This window comes from Delphinapterus leucas, chromosome 12 (assembly GCF_059928025.1).
Source record: "Delphinapterus leucas isolate spDelLeu-1000000601 "Yukka" chromosome 12, BTC_Dleu_Yukka2, whole genome shotgun sequence".
In the NCBI taxonomy this organism is placed as follows: domain Eukaryota; kingdom Metazoa; phylum Chordata; class Mammalia; order Artiodactyla; family Monodontidae; genus Delphinapterus; species Delphinapterus leucas.
Genome location: NC_143140.1, coordinates 35,817,608 through 35,844,379, shown reverse-complemented (window position 1 = coordinate 35,844,379; position 26,772 = coordinate 35,817,608). Strand labels below are relative to the sequence as shown.

At 38.4% G+C, this 26,772-nt stretch overlaps 1 protein-coding gene across 4 annotated transcripts in view; it reads right to left on the bottom strand.

The window, feature by feature from the left end:
* Window positions 1-23,116, bottom strand: part of UFL1 (UFM1 specific ligase 1) — a 49,858-nt gene extending 26,742 nt beyond the window's left edge. Inside the window, exons 1-6 of one of the 4 annotated variants that reach the window (XM_089921874.1) lie at window positions 22,957-23,116; window positions 21,654-21,799; window positions 20,352-20,380; window positions 10,215-10,312; window positions 9,579-9,693; window positions 7,342-7,472 (exon numbers count right to left, since the gene is read on the bottom strand). In XM_089921874.1, coding sequence (XP_089778000.1) covers window positions 7,342-7,472; window positions 9,579-9,693; window positions 10,215-10,312; window positions 20,352-20,380; window positions 21,654-21,799; window positions 22,957-23,033 — 596 coding nt within the window. In that variant the 5' untranslated portion in view covers window positions 23,034-23,116. Of the gene's footprint in view, window positions 1-7,341; window positions 7,473-9,578; window positions 9,694-10,214; window positions 20,381-21,120; window positions 21,174-21,653; window positions 21,800-22,956 lie in introns of those variants that run through there. The other 3 variants (XM_022552836.2, XM_089921872.1, XM_089921873.1) reach the window with 3 other exon arrangements.
* Window positions 23,117-26,772: the final 3,656 nt, after the last annotated feature.

The window sequence follows — 26,772 nt, the reverse complement described above, 5'->3', positions numbered from 1 at the left end:
GTAAAAAAAAATTCCCTTTAAAAACTGCATCAAAAAAAGATATTCTTAGGAATAAACCTCATCAAGGAGGTGAGAGACTTATATGCTAAGAACTACAAAACATTAACAAAGGAAACTGAAGATGATTCAAAGAAATGGAAAGATATCTCATGCTTTTGGATTGGAAGAATTAATATTGTTAAAATATTAATACTACCCAAAGCAATCTACAGATTTAATGGAATCCCTATCAAATTACCCATGACATTTTCCACAGAACTAGAACAAATAATCCTAAAATTTATATGGAACTATAAAAAACCCAGAATTGCCAAAGCGATCCTGAGGAAAAAGAACAAAGCAGGAGGGATAACCCTCCTTGACTTCAGACAATACTACAAAGCTACAGTAATCAAAACAGCATGGTATTGGCACAAAAACAGACACATGGATCAATGCAACAGAAAAGAGAGCCCAGGGAATTCCTTGGTGGTCCAGTCGTTAAGACTCTGTGCTTTCACTGACAAGGGCACAGGTTCAATCCTCGGTCAGGGAACTAAGATCCTGCAAGCCACACAGCCCAAAACAACAATAACAGAAGACAAAGAGAGTCCAGAAATAAACCCACACACCCCCATGGTCAATTAATCTTCGACAAAGGAGGCAAGAATATACAATGGGGAAAAGACAGTCTCTTCAGCAAGTGGGCTGGGAAAGCTGGGCAGCCACATGTAAATCAATGAAGGTAGAACACTCCCTCATACCATACACAAAAATAAACTCAAAAATGGCTTAAAGACTTAAATATAAGACATGACACCATAAAACACCTAGAAGAGAACATTGGCAAAACATTCTCTGACATAAATTGTAGCAATGTTTTCTTAGATCAGCCTCCCAAGGTAACAGAAATAAAAGCAAAAATAACCAAATGGGACCAAATCAAACTGATAAGCTTTGGCACAGCAAAGGAAACCATAAACAAAATGAAAAGACAACCTACGTACTGGGAGAAAATGTCTGCAAACAATGTGACCAACAAGGAGTTATTTCCAAATATACAGTTTATATAGCTCAATTTAAAAAAAAAAACAAACACCAAACAACCCAATCAAAAATGGACAGAAGACCTAAATAGACATTTCTCCAAAGAAGACATAAAGATGGCCAATAGGCACACGAAAAGATGGTCATCATCACTAATTATTAGAGAAATGCAAATCAAAACTACAATGAGGTATCACCTCACATGGGTCAGAATAGCCATCATCAAAAAGTCTACAAATAATAAATGCTGGAAAGGGTGTGGAGAAAAGGGAACCCTCCTACACTGTTGGTGGGAATGTAAACTGGTGCAGCCACTGTGGAAAACAGTATGGAGGTTCCTTAAAAAACTAAAAATAGAGCTACCTTTTGATCCAGCAATCTCACTCCTGGGCATATATCCAGAAAAGACAAAAACTCTAATTTTAAAAGATACACACACCCCAATGTTCATGGCAGCACTATTAATAATAGCCAAGATGTGAAAGCAACCTAAGTGTCCATCAACAGATGAATGGATAAAGAAGATGTGATATATATATACACACACACAATAGAATATTACTCAGCCATAAAAAAGAATCAAATGTTGCCATTTGCAGCAACATGGATGGACCTAGAGATTATCATACAAAGTGAAGTCAGAGAAAGACAAATGCCATATGACATCACTTACATATGGAATCTAAACTATGATACAAATGATCTTATTTACAAAACAGAAACAGACTCAGACATAGAAAACTTATGGTTATCAAAGGGGAAAAGGGGTGGGGGAGGGATAAATCAGAAGTTTGGGATTAGCAGATACAAACTACTATATATAAAATAGATAAACAAGAAGGTCCTACTGTATAGTACAGGGAACTATATTCAGTATCCTGTAATAAAGTATAATGGAAAAGAACATGAAGAAAAGTATATATACACATATATAACTGAATTGCTTGCTGAACACCAGAAAGCAACACAACACTGTAAATCAACTAAAAAAAAAAAAAAAAACTGCACCAAATTTTACATCCTTAAGCAGAATTATGCTATTGAAATACCAGGTAATTGATCTGTCCTCCCATTCTGTGATCAATTTGCTTTCCCACCAAAATTTCACCTCAAATTTGGTGACTCTTGACTATCTGTCTTGCCCTTTATTGTATGTTAATTTCTTGTCCATTCTATTTTTTCTGTCTGTGAGGCTCCCCTCACCTGGGAAGTCAGTGAATGTTATATGATTCCATTTCTGAAGAAAAATGAGATCACGAACATACTGAAAGGAAACTGAATGCTGTATTCCAGTTAGGGTGTATGACTGGGAGAAATCCACTTTAATTTCTCTCTTTTGCTTATCAGTCTTTTCTATAATGATTATACATTTCTTTGTTTGTTTGTTTGTTTTGTTTTTGCGGTACGCAGGCCTCTCACTGTTGTGGCCTCTCCTGTTGCGGAGCACAGGCTCTGGACACGCAGGCTCAGTGGCCATGGCTCATGGGCCCAGCCGCTCCGCGGCATGTGGGCTCTTCCTGGACCGGGGCACGAACCCGTGTCCCCTGCATTGGCAGGCGGACTCTCAACCACTGTGCCACCAGGGAAGCCCCATTTCTTTTTTTTTGAACAGCTTTAATGAGATATACAAAATTTACATATAAATCTAACCAATTCTAAGTATACAATTCAACAATCTCAATAAATTAACAGAACTGAGCAACCAACACCACAATCCAGTTTTAGAAGGTTTCCATCACCCAAAAAGTTCCTTCCCAGATATTTGCAGTTAATTCCTGTTGCCACCCGTAGACCTAGAGAACCACTGATCTGCTTTCTGCCTCTACAAATGTGCTTTTCTAGAGATTTCTTATAAATGGAATCAGTATGTGGTCTCTTGTATCCAGCTTCTTTTACTTCGCATGTCTTTGAGGTTCATGCATAATAAAGCACAGATCAGTATTCACTCCTTTTTGTTGCTGAATAGCATACTGGTGTATGGATATACCATATTTTGTTGTTTGTATCCATTTGTCAGTTGATGGACACCTGGATTATTTCCAGTTTGGGGCTATTATGAATAATGCTGCTATGAAGATTTGTTTCATGCCTTTGTGCAGAGATATGTTTTCATTTCTTTTGGATAGATCCCTGTGAATGCTTTTCTTTTATAATAATTACAATTTATTTTAAGTAAAGGAAACTATTGAAAAAAAAGGTCTAGACTTTTTTCTGACTCCAATTTTTTCATCCCTATTCATTTTAAGCCAATTATACCAGTTCTCTGGTTTAGGTTTAGTCTGTGTTTTTATTCTTACACATATAACTAAAAGACTTTTAAGTTATTCCAACTACTTGATTCTCTCTTGTTGATTATTTGAAATGTTATAAATTTTCCCTATGACAAACCTGGGAAAGCAGAAACAGTTGTCTAAATATGAATTAATACTTAAAACCGCTGTGTTTGGGGATTTTTGACTAAACTATTATTTTTACCAAATTCCTATATAGATCAATTTGGTTTGTATTAAATTATTTTACCTAAAATTTTCAGTTGAATTATCTAAAGCCCGCCCCCCCCCGGACCAATTAGGTCCAATTACGTGAAGTTTGCTCTCCTGTTTATCTTATTACAACCTTCTCATGTTTTTTGTTTTCTGTTCCTTTCTACCTGAACACATTCCTACAAAAATGCAGAGGGCATCTTGAAGAACTTTATCTTAAAACTGCTGGGTGCATAACTTACTGTAGGTGTTCAATAAAAGTTTAATTGGATTGCACAAAATTTCTAGCTTTTTTTGTACAATGAAACTTAGCTACTGAATTATTTCAATCTGGAATACAATGTAGCTTAGTATTCTTCTCACTAACTACTTCCTGCTCTTCTTTCTGGCTACGTATAGTAACAATAAACATAAACCCTTTTCAGTCAGAGATGCAGGTCTTCTCTCTGAAGTTAGACCAGAAAACTGAGTTGGTTCCTTGTATTTAAGAGGCAAATATGAAGATACATTACCTTAAATGGTACTAACTAGAAGCCACACAGCCTAGCAACATCTTTTGTGGCTCAAAATTTGTTTTTGCTCTCATGGTTTGATAATACCTCCATACAGAGAAACTCAGGGCTACTATGAGTCAGGAAAATATTATTTGCTGAACCAGATGATAACTACACTCACCACAAAAACTAGTCAAAGAAAAAGGATAAATATTTGTTAATAGGAAAAATACACTTTTAGTTTTTTTTTTTGTTTTTTTGACTAAGTGATAAATGTTCAGGGTACAAAAAAGTTACAAAACGGAGTCCCCCTCCATTCCTATCACTCAGCTACTCAGTTCCTCTCCTGGAAAAAACTACTGTTCTTGTGTTAGAAGGGTGATCTGGTGGAATCTGTCAGAGCCTATGTAAAGCAGACATCCACATAGGGAAGAGAGCTGTAGCAGCAAATGGGAGATCAGTCACATAAAGGGGAATTAATCAAATAAGTAAATACATTAAGGATAATGGGAGCTAGGTTTCTCATGGACAGAGAAGGGAGTTACAATTATGGAAAAGGAGAAAACTAGAACAAGACTTAGAGTGTTGAAGGTATCAGTGTGAACTCATGGTTCCTGATACACAAAAATACAAAAATATAGATATATAGGGGGGTGTATACAATTGTGTAACGTGTATACCTTAGCTTGTCTGCTGAGAGGGCTTGGGAGTAGGAACAACCAAACAGCAATAAACAATCTAGTGTCCAGATCTTGGTTTCTAAATACTATACTCTACTAAAAGGAACCAGGGCTCGTTGGAGAAATGGCTGATTCCAAGGTTGGAACAGGTAAAGTATGAACTGAGCCTGGAACTTCTTGTTGCGCCAGAAAGAAGTGTTGGAAGAATGATGGGGACACGTCAAAAGGACACAGAAGCCAGCCTGAAAGGCCTTCCACTAGCTAAATCAGAGCCAATTTGAAAATCTAAATAATGGTAACAATAGATTATAATCTAATGAATAATATAGAAAACCATAAGTCCACAGTGATTTAATAAATGAATAAACTGAAAATTTGATGAAAAACAGGGTAACTCACATGATCTCAAACTGCCCTCCCCATAAATACTTAATTATAAAGGGAAACAAGAATCTTTATGAGAAGCCTAGCAGACATCTCCTTATTAAGAAGTCACAGTGCACCTCATCAGTAACTGGAAAAATCTAAATTGTATGCCACCTGATAGGGTTCAATGACAAGAACATATAATCACTTTTGTGATATTCCTGCCAAAGAGGCATAACCTGAATATAAATATGACAAAGTAGCAGAAAGAAAAGACTGAATATTCTATGAAATAACTGGCCTGTGATCTTCAAGTGTCAAGGTCATGAAAGTAAGGTAAGTGTTCCAGTGACTAAGGAGACATGACATGACAATTAAATGCACTATGTGATTCTGAACTGGATCCTTTTTGTATAAAGAATATTATTGGAACAACTGGTAAAACATGAATGGGATCCAAGGACTGGATAGTAGTAATGGATCATGGTCAATTTTCTGATTTTGATGTTTGTATTGTAGTTCTATAGGACGTTGCCCTTGTTTGTAGGAAATACAAATACAGACTAAAGTGTGATTATGGGACATCATGTCAGCCACTTTCTCTCAAATGTGACAGAATTAAAAAACAAAAAGGTTCTCTAGCAACTTTTCTGTAAGTGTGAGATAAAAAAAGGAAGAAAGAGAGAAAGAAAACTGTTGCATTAGATTGCAAGCTCTCTCTTCTATCCTTTTAGTCTTTTGTTCCACCAGGGCCCTGAATGTATTAGGTGTTCAATGAGTGCTTTTGATTTGCTGAATGACAAAAAGAAATCACTGTGGCTGCCACGAAAAAATGTCCTGAAAAGTAATAAGAGTAAAAGAAGGGGGACTTGTTAGAGAGCTCCTGAAACAGTCTAGGTAAAAAATGGACTGAAGTGGTAAGAATGGTGATGTCAGAGAAGTAAAGATTACATAAATATTTAAAATATGAATTCAAAAGATGTTGTGTTATGGAAAGGGAGGTAAGAGAAAGGATGGCATAAAGGAGGACTCCCAGTTTTCTGGCAAAACCAACCTGATGATGATATTTACTGGTAATGGAAACACCAGTGGAAGAATAAATTCAGAAGAGGTGGAAAGTGGGACAGTAGTGAGTTATTTTAAATATGCTGAATTTGAGGCACTTTTTAATAAAACACTTCAACAGAGATGCTGTACAGATAGTATGAGTCTGAAACTTAGAAGAAAGGTAAAAGCACCTAGGCAGACAGTACAGGACTGAGAAGAAAAGATGGCCTGAAACAAAACTTTCAAGGCTCGTGAAAGAAGGAAGAGCCAGAAAAGGTACAGCCTAATAAGGTACAGCCAAAAGAGGTAAAAAGAAACCAGGAAAGTACAGTGTTAAGAAAGAAAAAAAAAAAAGAGAGATGAGAACATTTCAAGAAGGAAGCCGTAATTGGGGTTAAATGGTGCTATAAAGTAAAACAAGGACAGGAAATACCCATTAAATTTAATGATACTGACATCATTGCTACGTAAGTTGTAGAAGCCAGGTGGGTGAGTTGAGAAGTGACTAAAGGTAAGAAAACTGAGATAGTAACTGTAGACATCAATTCGAGAAGGTTCACTTTAAGGAAAGGAATAAACAAGATGGTAAAGGGAGTGGATGGGGTTGAGAGAGGTTTGATTGTTTTAAAATGGAGAAATCTGGACATTTAAATGCTGGTGGGACCCAAAAACCACTGAGATAAACTAAATGACACAGGAGAAAAGAGAATTGAGAATGTAGTTTTTCTTAATTCCACACTGGAGTTTGTTACACAGGGCCCAAACATTAAGTTCAAGTGATTTTGAAAGTAAAATTGTTATTCATTAGAATTCTAGAATGTTATTTAGTAAAAAAAAAAAAGTTCTAAAGTCATCCAGCCCCGTCTGTGGCCCAAAGAAGTTAGGTGACTGACTGACTTATCTACTCAAGGTCACAAGGTTACTATGTGATAGGGATATGACCCAAGGACTTCTGACCGCATCCTCTTTCCATGATCCCAGGGTGACTTTATATATGATCTGGGTGTTCTGCAGAAGTACATCTGGGGTCATAAGGATGGTGAAGGTAGGCGAGTAAAGGAGATGTGCGTTGGAGAGAGTGTGGCCACATTCTAGGGCTCTGGAATCCCCATTCTTATTTCACAGAAGCTGCCCTCTGTCTATTCAATAAACTAGGGGCCTGAATGAGATTCTGCTTTAAAACAACAAAAAAGCAAACAATAATCAAACAAATGTAAAAATATACATAATTTAAAATATGCTTACCGGGTAATAGCACTGAACAACCCACGGATGCGTGCTTTATGTCTAGCTACAAAAGCTTCAGTAAATATTACTCCTCTGTTATCAAGATCAATGTGTCCATTAATAATTCTACCTAGTCGCTGAGTTAGCGCCTGAGGGTAAAGATGGATGAAAATTCTTATTAATTTGAAAGAACAGAATTACACATTTACATTTGTACAGTCTTACTAGCGTCATGTTGCATGCTGATGCTGTATTAATCATATGACTGAATAATTTCAGCAAGCATGAATTAACAAGATATATAAGGTAAAATGAAGACTTAGGATCTAGGAAACTTCATAATCTTATGGCAGAGACAAGAATCGAATGAATCAAATAGCTGAATGTTAAAAGGCTCAGCTACATGCTAAAATAAGGCCTATTTCTATGGTAAAATAAAAGAGATTGATTAACCAATTTTCTAGATACAGGCAGTCTGACACATAGACAGCCAAGACATATACATGGGTCTTGGAGAGGATCCTATATGGACCTTCTAACACTAACAGAGAGAAATATAAATATTATTCCAAGATTCTGCAACCTAGGGAAACATAAGACCTGAAAAGTTATCTTCTGTGATGCAAATATTAACAAACTGTGTCCAGAAATCTATACTGACAGACAACCTGATTTCTTGGTAATCTCAAGAGAGTATTTTTCCACAGCTACACTATGACTGGGATCAGGTACATATAAAATAAGCCTGGACATATTTGCCTTCCCAGGACAAGTTAAATCTACTCAAGTCAGCTGGCTGATACTTTTATGGTACAGAAAAATGCTTTCCAAACAACTTCTTAATGAGCTTTTAGAATACTGCCTGTGAAACTGAGAAAAATTAAAACTGAAAAATATTAAGAAACTATATATATTTCTAAAATGTATCAGTAGCACAATTTTATAAGAAATCATTTGAATCTGTTCTGATACTTTTATTTAAGTGTCTAAAAATTTTTTTTTTTTACCTTCTGTGATTTACATATATTTGCCGATTTTATCTTCTGTGATTTACATACATTTGCTCAGGAGCTTAGGCTCCTGAAATGCTTTGTAAAACAGATCTATGTCCTAAATGGTATTTTAGATGCAATTAGGAGAAATCACTCAGCTAAAATGAATGAGTAAATCTGTTTTATTATAAATTAATCTCATGCAATTATGGTTTGGTAAGTTAAAGTATACCTAAAAAGAGATTTGGCTTTTCCCTTATTTGTTGCAGTAAATACAAAACAAAACCATCATTTATTGAGTACTTTCACTGTGCCAGCCATTTCAGTAGATATATCATGAATATAACCTCACTGAGATCTATGAAAGAGACAATTATTCCCATTTTCAGATATGTAACTGGAAGCACAAAAGACATGAAATAATTTTCCTGACACTGAATAACTAAGCAGTGGCATAGCCAGAATTCAAATCAAGGTCTGTTTAACTCCAAAGCCCATGCACTTTCCACTGTACCAAATGGACTTCTATAATTCTAAAATGTCAAACCATTTTAAGAAAAAAGAAACAACAAACAGGGAACTAGCCTCTATTTTCAGGTAGCATTGTTATTACACTATAAATCAAGATATCTGATTTGAGTATTGACACAAGTACCAAAAATGAAGAGAATATAAGTGATTCCTTGGTTCTTCTTCCTGTCACACTGACAGTTTAGAGGAAAAAAGGTGACATCAAAAGATGTTGGTACTACTTACATTTTGGGCAAGAAAATTCTTTGTTGGGAAGGGATGTTCTGTGCACTGCAGGATGTTTAGCATCAGCCTTGACCTTTACCACACAAGATGCCAGTAGCACCCCTTCTAAATTATAGTCTTCATCAGTTATTTCTTAAAATATTTCTTAAAATATAACTAGGCAATCAGAACTGATGATACCCTGGTTAAAGTTTCTGTACAGTTGTTATCAGAACGTTAAATAAACCTATATGCTTATGGTATACCTGCTACTGCATCAAAGCAGGCCTAGAACTTAAGTCTACTTAAGTTTAGGGTGTCTCTGGGTTCAGGAAGATTACAATCACGTCTAAACAATCTCATCAGAGCCATCAATGTTTAAGTATTCCCCAAATATATTGTTAGAACATCAGTAGTCAAAACACTTGCAAAAAATCAATTAATGGTAAGAAGGTATAGTTTCTTCCCTCCCATTAAAATTCTTTTATTTATCTGAAAAGACATATTATAGTATTAAGAAAAAAATACCTGTGTCAGAAAGTTTCCGGGAAGATCATAGGTTTTACACAGTTCGGATATGGTTACCTGACCACTTTCCTGTAATTTATCATTTACCTCTTCTGCTAACCGATCCAAATAGTTCCTAATAGTTTAAAAAAAAAAAGGAAAAACCCAATTAGGAATAATAATTTTCCTCTATTATGTCTAATTCCTGTTGCAATAAGGTATGCCTCAAAAGTAATGAATATGTTTAGGTAAACACCATTCATTACTCATATTCTGAAAATGTTCTTATCAATGTAACTAAATGTAAGGTTAATCAAATAATAAATGCTGAAATTGTTTTCAACAATTAAAATTCTGCAATCATTTTCATTAATATTTTTGGAACAATTCTGCTGTCAGAGTTAAACTCATACAGGAAAGATGATAAAAATTATGTTTTGTGTCGCTTTAAAACAATAGAAAAAAATAAAAGTTATATTATTTCCAAGTACTCCACACAAGTAAGCACTTATTTTTTAAGTACAATGATCCTTACAATGAAAATGAGCACTAAGCGTTCTAAACAAAATGCTGAAGTGGCCACAACTGTTCTAAATTTAAGTATAAATTTACTTACAAAAAAGAAAACAAAAAAGTGTCCTTAAATATCGTACATACTCATCTATCAGTTGTCCCAACACTAGCTGAACATGTTTTTCTGATTTAACAATGTCACCAATTCTATTTTCAATATGAGTCAGATCCACATTAATCGCCTGGAAAATAAGTACAAATTCTATTAGTGATAAGTTCATGCTGTTTAAGTCTGAAATTACATATTTAGAACTTAAAAAAAAACTTACTTATCCTTAGGTGAATTTCAAATTGATATGAAATATTATAACGAGTCTCAAATAAAAAATTAGAGGCTTGTTGCTTATTTATTTTCATTTCTGAACAAGTACATTTCCACTTGCTAAGAAAGTTCGTATTAAGAAGTTACAGCATTTCAGGGGTCTTTTCTCCTCCAGAGTCCCTCCTGGAGCCTGGGAAGTCTGGTGGGGCGCAACAGGCAAGTCCCAACCCGCCAGAGATCACACAGTGAGTTGGTGAGTCTGCGACCCAAACCACCCATTGCCTTGGAGCAGTTGCCAGACTGCCGCCCCACAGGCAGCCACTTGGCCCAACGATCAACCCAGCCCTGGCTCTCTCGCTCAGGAGAGGCTCTGCAGGCCAAAATTCAGGGGATCAAGTTGGCCCATGCACCTCAGCCCCTGCTGAGGTTCTCAGGCTTGCTAAGACGTCAGCCAAACCTGCTGTCGGCTTCGTGAACAAGGCTTCTCGGCAGATCCTGGCTGGTGGTTCTGAGCTGGGAGGTAGATGTAGATGGGCCCCTGGGCTGAACAGCTAAAGTCTGTCAGGCAGAGTAAATTGGAGCTTTGTGTTCCCTAGACACTTCAAGGACAAAGCTAATGGCAGGAGCTGAGCTCTGCCAGAATAAAGAGATAAGATGACCACATCTATCACTCCTGAGGTCGAGGAGACCTCCCTGACTGCACATGTGCAGAAAGACTCCTTGGGGGTCAAAAAGGGAGGCGCGCTACCCCATAATAGGTGCTGTCAATGTCCCATAGGCTGCTGTGTTGGAATCCATCTTGGCAAAAAGATGCACACGCATATGGAGAAGCACCCTGGGTCAGGTCAGAGGTTGGAAACGAAGCAAGATGACTGGCCAGAGAAAAACAAACACTTGGAAAAACTTCCTCCATATAAGTGATTTAAATCACCTCTCTGGTGTGCTCCTCATTAGGGAGGATGCCTGCACTCTTCTCTGGGTGTGTATTTTTGCTTTGCTCTAAATAAACTGGTTCTTTGTTCTCTTTGCACATACTGTGCTTCCAATAAATCTTGTGCCTGCTTTACAATGTCTTTTTGTGAATTCTTTCTCCCAAGAAGACAAGGACCAAGGTCCTCTCACCTGCCGACGTCATCTGGCGCCATGACTTGGATTGCTTCCAAGGTAACTTGCAGGTCTTGCTCAACTATGGCTAGAGACCTCTGCTCGCACTATCTTCCTTAGCTTCTCCTTTGGCCTGCACCTTTCTTTCCTACTTTTCTTGCACATAAGGCTCTGTTTTTCACTACATATTTTCACACCCTCCTGGGAGAAGATCTTTTGCTTTTTATTTCTAAACTGTCAATGCTGTGTTTGTCAGGCTGAGCGCACAGGCTCCCTGAGGTCTTAGTTACAAAAAACACCAGGGCATATGACTTTGGAAATAATTATGTTTCCCAACTCCAATTCTTCCAAGAGTTCCTCCTTTTACCTCTCGGACCCCCCCACCCCTCAAGCTTTGGCAGCCCTTACACTGCTATGGACAGCCTATTGGGCTGGCCAATTCCCAGGAGATAATGTCATAAATTTCACAAATGCTTAACCCCGAGGAGTACATCCCAGTAGGAAATCTTGTTATAGGACAGAGGGGAGATCTGATGTCTATAAAGCTTAAGGGAAAACCGGCAACCACTCTGCACTGGTTCAAATGTCCACCCCAGGTAAGAAGGGAGGGCACCCTGTGCAAGAAACCAAAGCTGACCAGAGACGTCTGGTTAGAAATCAGTGGGGGAGTAGAGGATGCTCCAAAGTCCATCAGCATTAAGATCGAAAGACATTCAGAGGACACTCTGAATCTCCTCCAGGTGCCTCCTAGTAATGTTTCCAGGATGCTGGACTTCATTTCTAGGAGCACTGTTCTCAGTTGCAGGTTATTTAACATGGGAGGATCTCCTCCTAAACCAAAAAAAACCACCCCTCAGAAACGCTCCCAGGGCAGTAAGTTATTTTTGTTCTTTCTGTCCACTTTTAGTCATAAACACCATGGAAGGTATCCCTGGGACAACAATGTATCAGCCAGTCTGCCTCTGTCATTAGGGCCAATTTGAGCACTCTTTGGTCTAAATTCTAGCTATGAAACTATGAATACAGAAAAAGATGGGGTTTTTTTTTGACACCGTGTGGCCACAATACTCTTTAGACTCCAGAAAAAACTGGTTAAGATAAAACCCTTTTGAAATTGCAAAACTGGTTCTTTCTGCATATGCAATTAGAGAAAGCTAGCTTGTTAAAATACTTTTTTTCAGAATTCTGATCCTGAGAGAACAAAAATACGCCCAGGAGAAAGCCTGAAGTTAACTCTTAATTTAATTACATGGGATTAAATTACATTAAATATGACTTTGACATATTACCAATTTCTAACCTTTGTTTTTCAGATACAGAAAAGCCCTTCTCCTCAAGCTACTTATGGCTTACAACAATTTGGTAATTTACACCTGAGGATAAAATTAAAACATTTTTCTCTTTGCCTGGTCCCTCCAGAAATTGGAGATCCTTGGGTTATGAACAGCCTTATCAGATAAATAAAAAAAGACTGCCTCCTGACATGTAAAGGAATCTCAAAATACTTTAGGGACCTCTAGAAGACAGAAATCCACCTAAGCAAAATCTGATGGCAGGCCTTTGGCATGGCTTTCTTGGCCTTGAGAGGCCTTTTGGGAATTTAGTCTGAGACTCCTTCTGAGGAGTTACACCAGAGTCAGTATGGAGGAGCCTATGCGGTCAATGGACCAAACTTATTTTGAAAACAAATTGATCTCGGCTGTGTTTGGTGGAAATGAGGACAATTTTAGAAAAAGGATTATGTTTCACTAAATACTAAATTCTAGTTTTGTTAATTAAGGCCTGTGTCTACTAAGACTCACTTCCCAGATAGTTCCTTGCTGTTAACATTATATTGTTACAAAATTTAATTAAATTATTAAAGGGACATTCTAAGTTTCTTTCTGAAGCCTAACTTCATAATCAACCTTTGGATAAAGATCACATACTCCATGATCTACAACCTGGAGATTAACACCAGGCTATGATCATTTAAGTTTAAAGGAACAATTAGACTATACTAAGGATAACCAGCCTAGTAACATTAGGAAATTAGGCTGAACGTCTTATGGACAATGCCAATGTATATAATTTCCCTTAAAGATACGAAGTGGTACAAAACAGACTAAGACAGACAACTTGGGGGTATACTAGGCTGCACCTAATGTAAGTTCTTGACTTAAACCCTTACTTCTGACCTTACTAATACTGCTATATTATTTTTTATTGCCTATTTTACAAAATTGTTATTTCTTACATTACCAAATGTATGACTGATCTCTGATAAAATGATGATATATATAGTCTCATACGAAATCAATGACTGTTAGTGTAACTCTAGATATGGGAGGAAGCAACAAAAGGGAATATTTTCCTGGATCATAAGAGACTAGTAAGACAGGTGGTCCAGAGACTTTTGGCTACTGATAACAAGGCCTCGTCCAGTAATAAATAGCACAGTGAGTGGCCTGTCAGCAAAATCTTCACCAGACCTGGGAATGAACATTCCTAGAGCCATGGTACAAAATGGTCATAAAATGCCGCCCAAACCATGTCCAAATTTATGATCATAAAGGGCCCTGCCAACTGGAAACTGGCACTCGCCATCTACCTCTACAAGGATTAAATCATGAGTTGCTTCAGCTGCTAACCTTCAACATCCCATGAAAAGAGTTCGGAATGGAAATCAGAAATGAGGCACTCTGTGCTCTGGGAAAAAGTGACAGAACAGGCCTTCAAATAGTTAGATATTTTCAGGTAAGGATTTTTTTGATCCCTAATTCTTGCCTCTTCTCATACCTAGAAAAACACTAAAATCATTAACGGTGACATCTGCTTTGGCTATTAAGGGAAAAATTACAATTAAACGTCAAAATGAAGGAGCTGTAGTTCAGCCATCCAAGGTAATACTAGGTGACACTATGGGCGTGATTTCAGAAAAGACTTTGTATTGCTGAGAACTTAAGTTTTATGAGCTGTGTCAAATTTGACGCCACCGGCCGTTCTCAGGACAATACCAGCTGACAGCTGGTAGCTACAACCTTATGTTTTCAAGGTCTCCTTTTGTAACTACTACATTTTTAAATAATAAAATTGCTTTAGATCATACATTAACAGAAAGAAGGGACATGTGTAGTGACCAACAGCTCCTGTTATTTATGTTTTAATACCACATCAAAGGTTAAAACCTACTTAGATAAAACTAGACAACTGGCTACGTGACTACAAGTCTCCCCGAAGCACCAGGTCCATATTGGGTCTCAGGCTTATTCTCCCAGAAAAAAAAAATGAGATCTGTTTTGTCTATTAATGTTCAGGTTGTCAATCCTCCAACTCCTTCTAACTGGGACTGTAACACCTACAACAATCACACTGGGTTAACAGAAAAGGACATCAAAAATATATGACCAGGCCAAATGGTTCCATTCTTTGGACAGGATAAGCCAAGTACTGACTCTATCTGGACCCGTACCAAAACTGTTACCAAATGTAACCTGGTTCTTACTCCTGCTTGGGCCTCTGGTTACAATAATTCTTTTACTGATCTTTGGCCCTTGCCTTCTTTTAATCTACTTCTTCAGTTTGTTCTCTGCAACAGTTTCCCAGACAAGATGATGGTGATCCAGAGATTCCAGCCATTCCTTGAAACGGATCTTGCCAGAATAATAACAGAAGTCACCCTGGGGCCCCTTAATGAGACCTGGTGAGGGCTCCATGACCCCAAGTAGGTAGGGTCTATGAGCCCCTTGCCAGCCTAAAGAATCTATAGAGGAAAGACTGTTGCTGTTCATCCTCCCAATAAAGATTTCTTGGGGTTCACATCTCTCGGGGGGATTTGAGGTAGAAGGTAGACAGGCCCCTGGGCTGAACAGCTAGAGTTTGTCAGGCAGAGTAATTGGAGGTTTGTATGCCCTAGACACTTCAAGGACAAAGTTAATGGCAGGAGCTGAGCTCTGCTGAAGTAATTAGATAAGATGACTGCATCTATCACTCCTGAGGTCAAGGAAACCTCCCTGACTGCACATGTGCAGAAAGACTCCTTGGGGGTCAAAAAGGAAGGGGTGCTGCCCCATAAAAGGTGCTGTCAATCTTCCATAGGCCTCTGTGCTGGAATCCACCTTGGCAATAAGATGCACACGCATATCAGGAAGGGCCCTGGGTCTGGTCAGAGGTGGGAAACGAAGCAAGATGACTGGCCAAAGGCCCGGAAAAACTGCCTCCATATAAGTGATTTAAATCACCTCTCTGGTGTGCTCCTCATCAGGGAGAACGTCCACACTCTTCTCTGGGTGTGTATTTCTGCTTTGCTCTAAATAAATTGCTTCTTTGTTCTCTTTGCACATACTGTGCTTCCGATAAACTCTGTGCCTGCTTTACAGTGGAATTCTCTCTCCAAAAAAGACAAGGACCAAGGTCCTCTAACCTAACGACATCAGTTCTGCTCATTTTTGGAAGGTAGGGAAACAAGGTGGTGGAGTTGAAGGATGTGAGCTCACCTCTTCTCAAGAAAACACCAAAATCACAACTAACTGCTGAACGACTATCAACAAAAAACACTGGAATCTATCAAAAAGGGTATTCCACATCCAAAGACAAAGAAGGAGCCAGAAGGAGATGCCAGGAGGGGCGCTTTCTCAATATAATCAAACCCTGTACCCGCCAGGTGAATAATCCACAAACTGGATCCTCTGTTAGAGCTTCTCCCACAGAAGTGAGAGTTCTGATCACTACGTCAGGCTCCCCAGCCTAGGGGTCTGGCATCAGGAGGAAGAGCCCCCAGAGCATTTGGCTTTGAAGGCCGGTGGGCTTGAGTGCAGGAGCTCCACAGGACTAGGGGAAATAGAGACTCCACACTTGGAGGGCACACACAAGGTTTCATATGCACTGGGATCCAGAGCAAAGCAGTGACTCCACAGTAGCCTGGGCCAGACCTACCTGAGGGTCCTGGAGGGTCTCCTAGGAAGGTGGGGGTCTGCTGTGGCCCACTGCGGGGACAAGGACACTGGTGGCAGAGGCCCCAGGGAATACTTCTCAGCGTGAGCTCTTTTGGAGGTCACCATTTTGGCACCAAGATCTGGCCCCACCCAACAGCCTGCAGGCTCCAGTGTTGGGACACCTCAGGCCAAACAACCAACAGGGTGGGACCACGCCCCATTCATCAACAGAAAGGCTACCTAACGTCCTGAGCCCACAACCACCTCTAGACACACCCCTTGACATGGCCCTGTCCACCAGAAGAGCAGGACCCAGCTCCACCCACCAGGGGGCAGGCACCAGTCCCTCCCACCAGGAAGACTGCACAAGCCCCTGAACCAACCTCACCCACCAGGAGGCAAACACCAGAAGCAAGGAGAACTACAATCCTGAAGCCTGTGGAATGGAAACCTCAAACACAGAAAGTTAAATAAAATGACATGGTAGAGAAATATGTTCCAGATAAAGGAATAAGATGAAGCCCCAGAAGGACAACTAAGTGAAGTGGAAATGGGCAATCTGCCTGAAAAAGAATTCAGAATAATGATAGCAAAGATGATCCAAGATCTCGGAAAAAGAATGAAGGCACAGACTGGGAAGATACAAGAAATGTTAAACAAGAGCTAGAAGATTTAAAGAACAAACAGAGATGAACAATACAATAACTGTGAAGAAAAATACACTAGAAGGAATCAACAGCAGAATAAATGAGGCAGAAGAACACATAAGTGAGCTGGAAGATAGATTGGTGGAAATCACTGCTGTGGAACAGAATAAAGAAAAAAGAATCAAAAGAAATGAGGACAACCTAAGACACCTCTGGGACAACATTAAAAGTGCCAACATTCACATTATAGGGGTCCCAGAAGGAGGAGAGAGAGAAAGGGCATGAGAAAATATTTGAAGCAGTAACAGCCGAAAACTCCCCTAACACGAGAAAGGAAACACTCACTCAAGACCAGGAAGCGCAGAGTCCCTTACAGGATAAACCCAAGGAGGAACAAGCCAAGACACATACTGATCAAACTGAAGAATAAAAACAGTATGATAATCTCAACAGATGCAGAAAAAGCTTTTGACAAAATTCAACACCCATCTATGATAAAAACTTGCCAGAAAGTTGGGCATAGAGGGAACACACCTCAACATAATAAAGGCCATATACAACAAACCTACAGCTAGCATCATACTCAATGGGGAAAAGCTGAAAGCATTTCCTCTGAGATCAGAAACAAGATAAGGATGTCCACTCTCGCCACTTTTATTCAACATCGTTTTGGAAGTCCTAGCCAATGGCAATCAGAGAAAAAAGAGAAATAAAAAGAATCCAAATTGGAAAGGAAGTAAAACTGTCACTGTTTGCGGATGAAATGACACTATACACAGAAAATCCTAAAGATGCTACCAGATAAGTAAAGCTCATCAAGGAAATTGGTAAAGTCACAGGATACAAAATTAACATACAGAAATCTCTTGCTTTTCTATACACTGACAACGAAAGATCAGAACGAGAAATTAAGGGTACAATCCCATTTACCATTGCATCAAAAAGAATAAAAGACCTAGGAATAAACCTACCTAAGGAGGCAAAAGACCCGTACTCTGAAAACTGTAAGATACTGATGAAAGAAATCAAAGATGACACAAACAGATGGAAAGATATATCATGCTCTTGGATTGGAAGAATCAGTATCGTCAAAATGACTGTACTACCCAAGGCAATCTACAAATTCAATGCAATTCCTATCAAATTACCAATGGCATTTTTCACAAAACTAGAACAAAAAGTTTTACAATTTGTATGGAAATACAAAAGACTCCAAATAGCCAAAGCAATCCAGAGAAAGAAAAAGAGTGCTGGAGGAATCAGGCTCCTTGACTTCAGACTATACTACAGGTTACAGTCATCAAAACAGTACGGCACTGGCACAAAAAACAGAAATATAGATCAACAGAATAGTACAGAAAGCCCAGAAATAAACCCACACACTTATGGTCAATTCACCTATGACAAAGGAGGCAAGAATATACAATGGAGAAAAGACTATCTTTTCAGTAAGTGATGCTGGGAAAACTGGACAGCTACATGTAAAAGAATGAAATTAGAACACTCTCTAACATCATACACAAAAATAAACATAAAATGGATTAAAGACCTCAATGTAAGACTGGATACTATAAAACTCTTAGAGGAAAACATAGGCAGAACACTCTTTGACGTAAATCGCAGCAATATTTTCTTTTAAAATCTTTATTGGAGTATAATTGCTTTACAATGTTGTGTTAGTTTCTGCTGTATAACAAAGTGAATCAGCTATACATATACATATATCCCCATATCCCCTCCCTCTTGCGTCTCCCTCCCAGCAATATCTTTATGGATCTACCTCCTAGAGTAATGAAAATAAAAACAAAAATAGACATATGGCACCTAACTAAACTTAAAAGTTTTGCACAGCAAAGGAAACCATAAACAAAATGAAAAGGCAATCGACAGAATGGGAGAAAATATTTGCAAACGAAGTGGGTGACAAGGGATTAATCTCCAAAATATACAAACAGCTCATGTAACTCAATATCAAAAAAACAACCCAATCAAAAAATGGGCAGAAGATCTAAACAGACATTTCTCCATCAACATACAGGTGGCCAAAACAACAGGAAAATATGCTCAACATCACTAATTATTAGAGAATGCAAATCAAAACTACAATCAGGTATCACCTAACACTGGTCAGAATGGCCATCATCAAAAAGTCTACAAACAATATATGCTGGAGAGGCTATGGAGAAAAGGGAGCCCTCCTACACTGTTGGTGGGAATGTATATTGGTACAACCACTATGCAGAACCGTACGGAGGTTCCTTAAAAAACTAAAAATAGAGTTGCCATATGATCCAGCAATCCCACTCCTAGGCATACATCCAGAGAATACTATACTTCAAAAAGATACATGCACGGCAATGTTCATTGCAGCACTATGTACAATAGGTAAATTGCTTCCAATTAGGTTGGAAACAACCTAAATGTCCATCAACAGAGGAATGGATAAAGATGTGCTACATATATACAATGGAATAGTACTCAGCCATAAAAAAGAATGAAATAATGCCATCTGCAGCAACATGGACAGACCTAGAGATTATCACATTAAGTGGAGTATGTCAGACAGAGAAAGTCAATATCATATGATATCACTTATATGAGGAATCTAAAAAAAAAATGATACAAATGAAGTTATTTACAAAACAGAAACAGACTCAGAGCCTTTGAAAACAAACTTATGGTTACCAAAGGGGAAAAGTCAGGAGGAGGGATAAATTAGGAGTTTGGGATTAACATATACACATTACTATACATAAAATAGATAATCAACAAGGATCTACTGTATAGCACAGGGAATGGTACTCAGTATTCTGTAATAACCTATACAGGAAAAGAATCTGAAAAAAAAAACTATAAATCAACTATACTCCAGTATAAAATGAAAATTAAAATAAAAGATATACCATTTCACACAAAATTTGCCAGTTTCTTGTATATTCTGTAGTGTACCTTACTGATGACATGTATACCTGTATTTTCTAAAAATATCTACATTTCTTTTACTTCCACATATTAAAAACAAACAGGAAACCAGTGATGTTTCTCCCAAAATTACATAAATTCTGTAATTACATAAAATGACAACTATGAGTTTATTTCATAAAGAATAAAGAATAAGCAAGTCAACTGAGAAAGAAGAACTTATTAAACTGATTCAATATATGTCAGTGAGGGTTATGTAATTATTTCTTCACAAACACAAAATATGATACCAGTACCAAGTGAATACTTAGGGCACTGAAAAAAATTAATGTTGAGGAATCAAAGTAAAAACTATTATAAAGTTGAAATTTACCTGTTGCAGATCAACAATGTTTACTCGACCTTTAAAGAAAAGACATTCATTTATTTTACATTATGTGTTAAGTACATACCAGCCAAAAACTGTAAATTCCAACAGATTTATGTTTTGGACTGTCAACGTCCTTCTACAAAGGACATAGGGCTGCGGTAATTAATGTCTTCAAACGCGAACCATTAGCTGAATAAATTTTCATGACTTAAGGTACAGACAATAGTTTATTTTCAAAGTTCCATCTGTCATATCAGGCCAATTAGAGAATCAGCTGATACACGGTTTAGCCAGATATACAGGGGTTATTTACCTCCCTTTGCAATTTTATCTACTGTGACCAAAGAGATACAGACAACTAAATTCAGGTAAACTTTTTTCAATTATTTGAAACTGGTAGGTTACCACTATTAGCTAAAGAATATCTGTTAAGTATTCCAAATTATAGCTAATATTTTATTAGGACTATGCAGGAAGATAAAAAACAAACACCAAGGGTATATCTAATGACATCTAATGAGTTGTTTTCACAGATGCATCTAATCTAATCAAAGTGTTCAAATTTGCTCAGTAATTTGTTCAAATTTCAAAAAGACAAGGGAAACAAAAACTTTTTTGTATGCTTGTAATAGCATTTCCTACAAACAGATGTAGCATGCTATTACATCGATTCCTAATTTGCAAATAAAGTTTAAAAAAGAGCATGGTAGTACAACCTTGATTTTCAACAATCTATACTTTAAAATCTCTATTTCCTCTTCATAATTATCACCTGGTAAGAGGCAGCTAAGTATCCACCCCTGAGTCACCCAATAAATTCATGAACTGTGAAAAGAAACAGCTGATTAATTCACATACAGAACACATAACTCAAAATAATAAAAAATGATTTTTTTTTTTTTTTTGCAGTACGCGGGCCTCTCACTGTTGTGGCCTCTCGCATTGCGGAGCACAGGCTCCGGACGTGCAGGCTCAGCGGCCATGGCTCACGGGCCCAGCCGCTCCGCGGCATGTGGGATCTTCCCGGACCGGGGCATGAAACCGTATCCCCTGCATCGGCAGGCGGACTCTCAACCACTGCGCCACCAGGGAAGCCCAAAAATGCTATTTTTAAAGTGACAATATTTGACTTCATTTAAATTATACGATCAGGTTTACCTAAACCTATTAAAAATATTAAGGCTGATTACCATATTAACAATTGAAAGGGTGTCCTATAACCTCCAAATCACTTATGATGTATAGTTTTAAGGGTTCTTCCCCCCTTCCAAAGAACCAGAAGAAAAAAACTAAGGAATTACTTACCACCTCGAACATGTAACTCATCTCTCATTTCTTTACTAATTTGGGCTGGAGTAATATATTCCTTCCCATCAAGTGTGTGAACTACTTCTAGCTGTTTCTGAGCAATCAATTTATTCACAATCTCAATGCAATTCCGCTCTGACAACCTGAGGGAAACAAAAGTTAACTTTTAAAAATGCATTTGATACATTCAGTGCATAATATGATTAAGAAAACGTATGAAAATGGGCTTTTAAAAAGGTTTGGGTAGTCATTAGGTTCTATATTACAAAATCTGTATCTTTTATTAGTATAATACTAATTCAATAAATTAAAAAAAGTTCTAGGGAGTAAACAGGTTTACACGAACTTAAATCATGTAGTTCATAGTTACAAATCTTTCTATTACAGATTTCAAGTTTGCTCTCTCTTCTAGGCCTGCTTCTAATCTTCAAATCTGAAAAATTAGGACATGTAATTTACATAAGGGAAAAAACTGCCCTACTTTTATTTCAATTTTCACTTTAGCTTCAGTTAAAAAAAAACAAAATTTTCTTTTATTGAATGCATTATTGTCTCATTCATACAACTCATCTGTAGGCAGGAGATAGGAAAACACGTTAAGTGTCCTAGTTTTGCTTGCACTGATACAAAACACAGCATCAAGGGATTAAAGTCTTCAGCCCCAGAAGGAACAAGACAAGGAATAGTCAACGGATAAAAAAGGGTTCTACTAGCTTTTTACGTGCTCGGTAATGGTAAAAAGCAGAGTTAGGGTGCTTTTCAGGACACCCCCCCCCCCGCAAAGGTTAGTGGGTTTGTAGGAAATATCAGTGTCCGGAGTCCCTAAAAATGACAGATAAGACCCTGGCTCTGGCCTAGGACATCTGTTCTGGTGAATAAAAAGGCAAAATGTTTAAGGGGTCAACAGAGTTATTTGCAAAGTACTGTACTTTGGGGTTAGCCTCTCCTTTCAAGCTCTAAGTCAGGAAGTGTATAACAGGCAATGACTTGCTGACGGTTAAGTAAGGGTTAGAGAGACGTTCTTAAGACAGCTCCAAGTCACCAGCCCCAGCTGTCGTGGGGGGAGGCCGCGCCTGCACCTGGCTGGGGCTTAAAGGGTGGGGGGATGTTCTCGGTCTCCCCGCGCCGGGAATTATACTGGCAGCCGCAATCTAGGCTTTGGGAGCGGGTGAGGGGGCGAGAACGCTGACAGCGGCTGGGAAGGTCCGGGGTCCAAGGCCTGGGGTTTGCGGCCTCACATCTTGGCGTGGCCGCCCAGGGGCTATTTTGGACTCCACAATGAAGAGGGAGGGTCAAGCACCTCTGCGTGGCCTCTGCGAACTGCGCCCGCTGGAAGTCAGCCGCCAACCGCCTAATCTCTTCCCAAGCTTCCGCCATCTCGGCCCTACTCGCCAAACAGCCGACCAACAGGAGACACGTCAGCCGAAAAGCCACGGGAGCCGGGCCGGAACGGGCCGCGAAGAGGGACAAGAGACTCCTCCCCGACGCAGCTACGAAACGCTTGCGGCCGGCGCAGGCGTGGGCGGGGCCCGAAAGACCTCAGCCCCGCCTACCCCGCGCAGGAGGTTTGTCCTCGGCTATGGAAGCCTGGCGGGGACTGCTGAGAGCTAGGCCGCGAGGTCTCTGCCCGGCCGCGGATGGGTTGCAGGAAAGCCAAGTTAATAAAGTGTTACTTTAGGTCTTTGTTTGCATTATCCCTAATGTTTTTGGCGCAGTGATAATCAAATTAACCACTCTTCTTTTTTTTTTCTGCCCTCCCTTTGTTTTATTTTTGGGAGGGGTGGCGGGGAGGAGATGTGCCGGGGCCTGCAGTTAGCATCCCCTCTTCTCTAGCTATGAAGGAAGGGCAATCCCATTTGTATAGGGAATCATGCTTATTTTTACTTGGGCTCAAAGCTTTGAACCTGTTGGATAATTACTTTTTTTTTTGCACAAATATAATTTGGGTACCATAAATGTTGGGAACTGCTTTCATGTAGTCTAGAGCCTTTCCGATTTCTCTTACGGGGAGGATTAGCTCCATCAAATAATGAAGAAATATAAACATAAGGTAATAAATGTATATGGCTATGGATGGAATGGAAGAAACAAGGAGCACGTTTGTTTTGCTTTCCCCTACATTGAAATCGGTAAAAAGTAGATAGTTACTCTGGAGTACCTTTCCTGATCCGTTTTACTTTTATACCTCACTCTTCATTTTTTAAAAAATGTATATACTATACATATATAATTCCTTTTAACTATATGCCCTATAGAGTTGGTGGAGGGGAGTTATTTCAGTTACTTTCCCATCTCAGTATCTCATTCTGGGTCACTCAAAGCCAATGCCACAAATGTTCTTGTCTAGTAAAGTACCCAGCTTTATTTAAAATGCAGAAAACAGTAATAAAACCTGTCACTAAGTACTGCCACCAAACAGGCAAACTGTTGGGCAATGTGGTTGCAAACTGAGAGGTGGAACACCAGGCATTAAAGAGGTAACTTGGAATAGAGTAGGTGATGTGGTCCCAAAGGGCATCAAGTTTCAGAACAAGCAGAAACATTCATTCATGTAACAAATACTTATTGATTACCAGATGCCATGGAGTACAGTGGTGGATAAGGCAGACGTGATCTTGCCATAAACAACTTGAAAATCTAAGGAAGCAGATTTTTAAAAAGGCATTTAATATAAAGTATGAAATTTATAACAATAGGGGAAGTATAATGAACTATGTGAATACTTGATATCCAGACTTCTTACTGATCACGTAAGACTCACGATCAGCATGGAGTCTACTTTCCAGCAGCATCCTCTGCGGCTGCATACCACATGTGGAGTAGCACACTGTGTCCTCCATACACCAAGCCTTTTCAGGACTTCATGTCTTTTCTGGATTGCCTGTCCTCTTCTTCACTCTCCTCTACCCACATTTATTTTTTAACTTATTCTTCCATGACGTCCCAGCTTAAATAAAACTCTTCAATGAAACTTTTTAAATTCCTGCAATTGTTTCATATGCTGTGTCCCCACAATTCTCTATTCAGATGTCTCTAGCAGCAAGCAAAATTATATTGTAATTTTTACTCACTACATCTCTCAGTAGTCTGGGCTCTTCAGTGAGCTCCTAGATGCTCTTTAGCATTTAGGATGACAACTGGTACATAGTGCCTGGTATATTCCATAAATGTTAAATGAGTAAGTCAGTGTAAATGTTTCGGTGCAGCACTACATTTTGGTACAGTAGTAACATTTACATTTATTCCTAAAAAGGGAATAATTCCTAAAAAAGGAAGAATTCATGATTGTACTTTGTAGAGATGGCTTGTGCTGACTAAAAGGATAGCCACCAGACAGATGAAGCTATTTAAATTTAAGTTAATTAAAATTAAGATTATACCAGCAATGAACAAATGGAACTTGAAATTGAAAACACAATATCGTTTTCATTAGCAAGCCCCCAAATGAAATACTTAGGTATAAATCTGACAAAATATGTATAAGATCTACGTGAGGAAAACTACAAACTCTAATGAATGAAATCAAAGAAGAACTAAATAAAGGGAGAGATAGTCCATATTCGTGGATAGGAACACTCAGTATCATCAAGATGTCAATTCTTCCCAACTAGATCTGTAGATGCAATGCAATCCCAATCAAAATCCCAGCAAGTAACACTGTGGGTATCAACAAGCTGTTTCTGAAGTTTATATGGAGAGTCAAAAGACCCAGAATAGTCAACATGGTATTGAAGGAGAAAAACAAATTTGAAGGACTGACACTACCTGAATTTAAGACTTATTACAAAGCTACAGTAATCAAGACAGTGTGGCATTGGTGAAAGAATAGACAAACAGATCAATGAAACAGAATGGAGATCCCAGAAATAAACCGACATAAGTATAGTCAGCTAATCTTCCACAAAGGAACAAAATGTAATATGATGGAGCAAATACAGTCTTTTCAAAAAATAGTACTGGAACAACTAGACATTCACATGCAAAAAAAATTAATCTAGACATAGACCTTACACTCTTCATAAAAATTAACTGAAAATGGATCACAGACCTAAATGTAGAATGCAACTATAAAACTCCTAGGAAATAACAGGAGAAAATTTAGATGACTTCTGGTATGTCAATAACTTTTTAGATACAACACCAAAGGCACAATGCATAAAAGAAATAATTGATAAGCTGGACTTCATTAAAATTTAAAACTGCTCTGCAAAAGTCCATATCAAGAGAACAGAAGGCAAGCCACAGGATGGGAGTAAATATTTACAAAAGACACATACGATAAAAGACTATTTTCCAAAAGATAGAAAGAAGTCTTAACATTCAACAATAAGAAAATAAACAACCAGATGGAAAAATGGGCCAAAGGCTTTAACAGACACCTCACCAAAGTAGATATACAGATGACAAAGCAGCATATGAAAAGTTGCTTCATATCATATGTCATCAAAGAAACGTAAATTTAAACACCCAGATACCGCTACACACCTATCAGAATGGCCAAAATCTGGAACGCTGACAACACCAAATGCTGACTAGGATGTGGAGCAACAGGAATCCTCATTCGTTGATGGGAATGCAAAATAGTACAGCTGCCTTGGAGACAGTTTGGCACTTTCTTACAAAACTAAACCTACTCTTAACATGATTTAGCAATCACACACCTTGGTATTTACCTAAAGAAGCTGAAAAATTATGTCCACATAAAACCTGCACACAGACGTTTATAGCATCTTTATTCATAATTGCCCAAACTTGGAAGCAACTAAGATTTCTTTCAAAGGGTGAATGGATAAATGAACTGTGGTAAATCCAGACAATGGAATATTATTCAGCACCAAAATGAAATGAGTTATCAAGTCATGAAAAGACATGGAGAAAACAAACACATATTACTAAGTGAAAGAAGTCAATCTGAAAAGTCTACATACTGTATGATTCCAACTACATGACATTATGGAAAAATCAAAACTATGAAGGCAGTAAAAAGATCAGTGGTTGCCAGTGTTTGGGAAGGGAAGAGGGATGAAAAGGTAAAACACAGAGGCTTTTGAGGGTGGTGAGAATGCTCTGTATGATACTATAATGATGGATACTTGTCATTACACATTTGTTCACA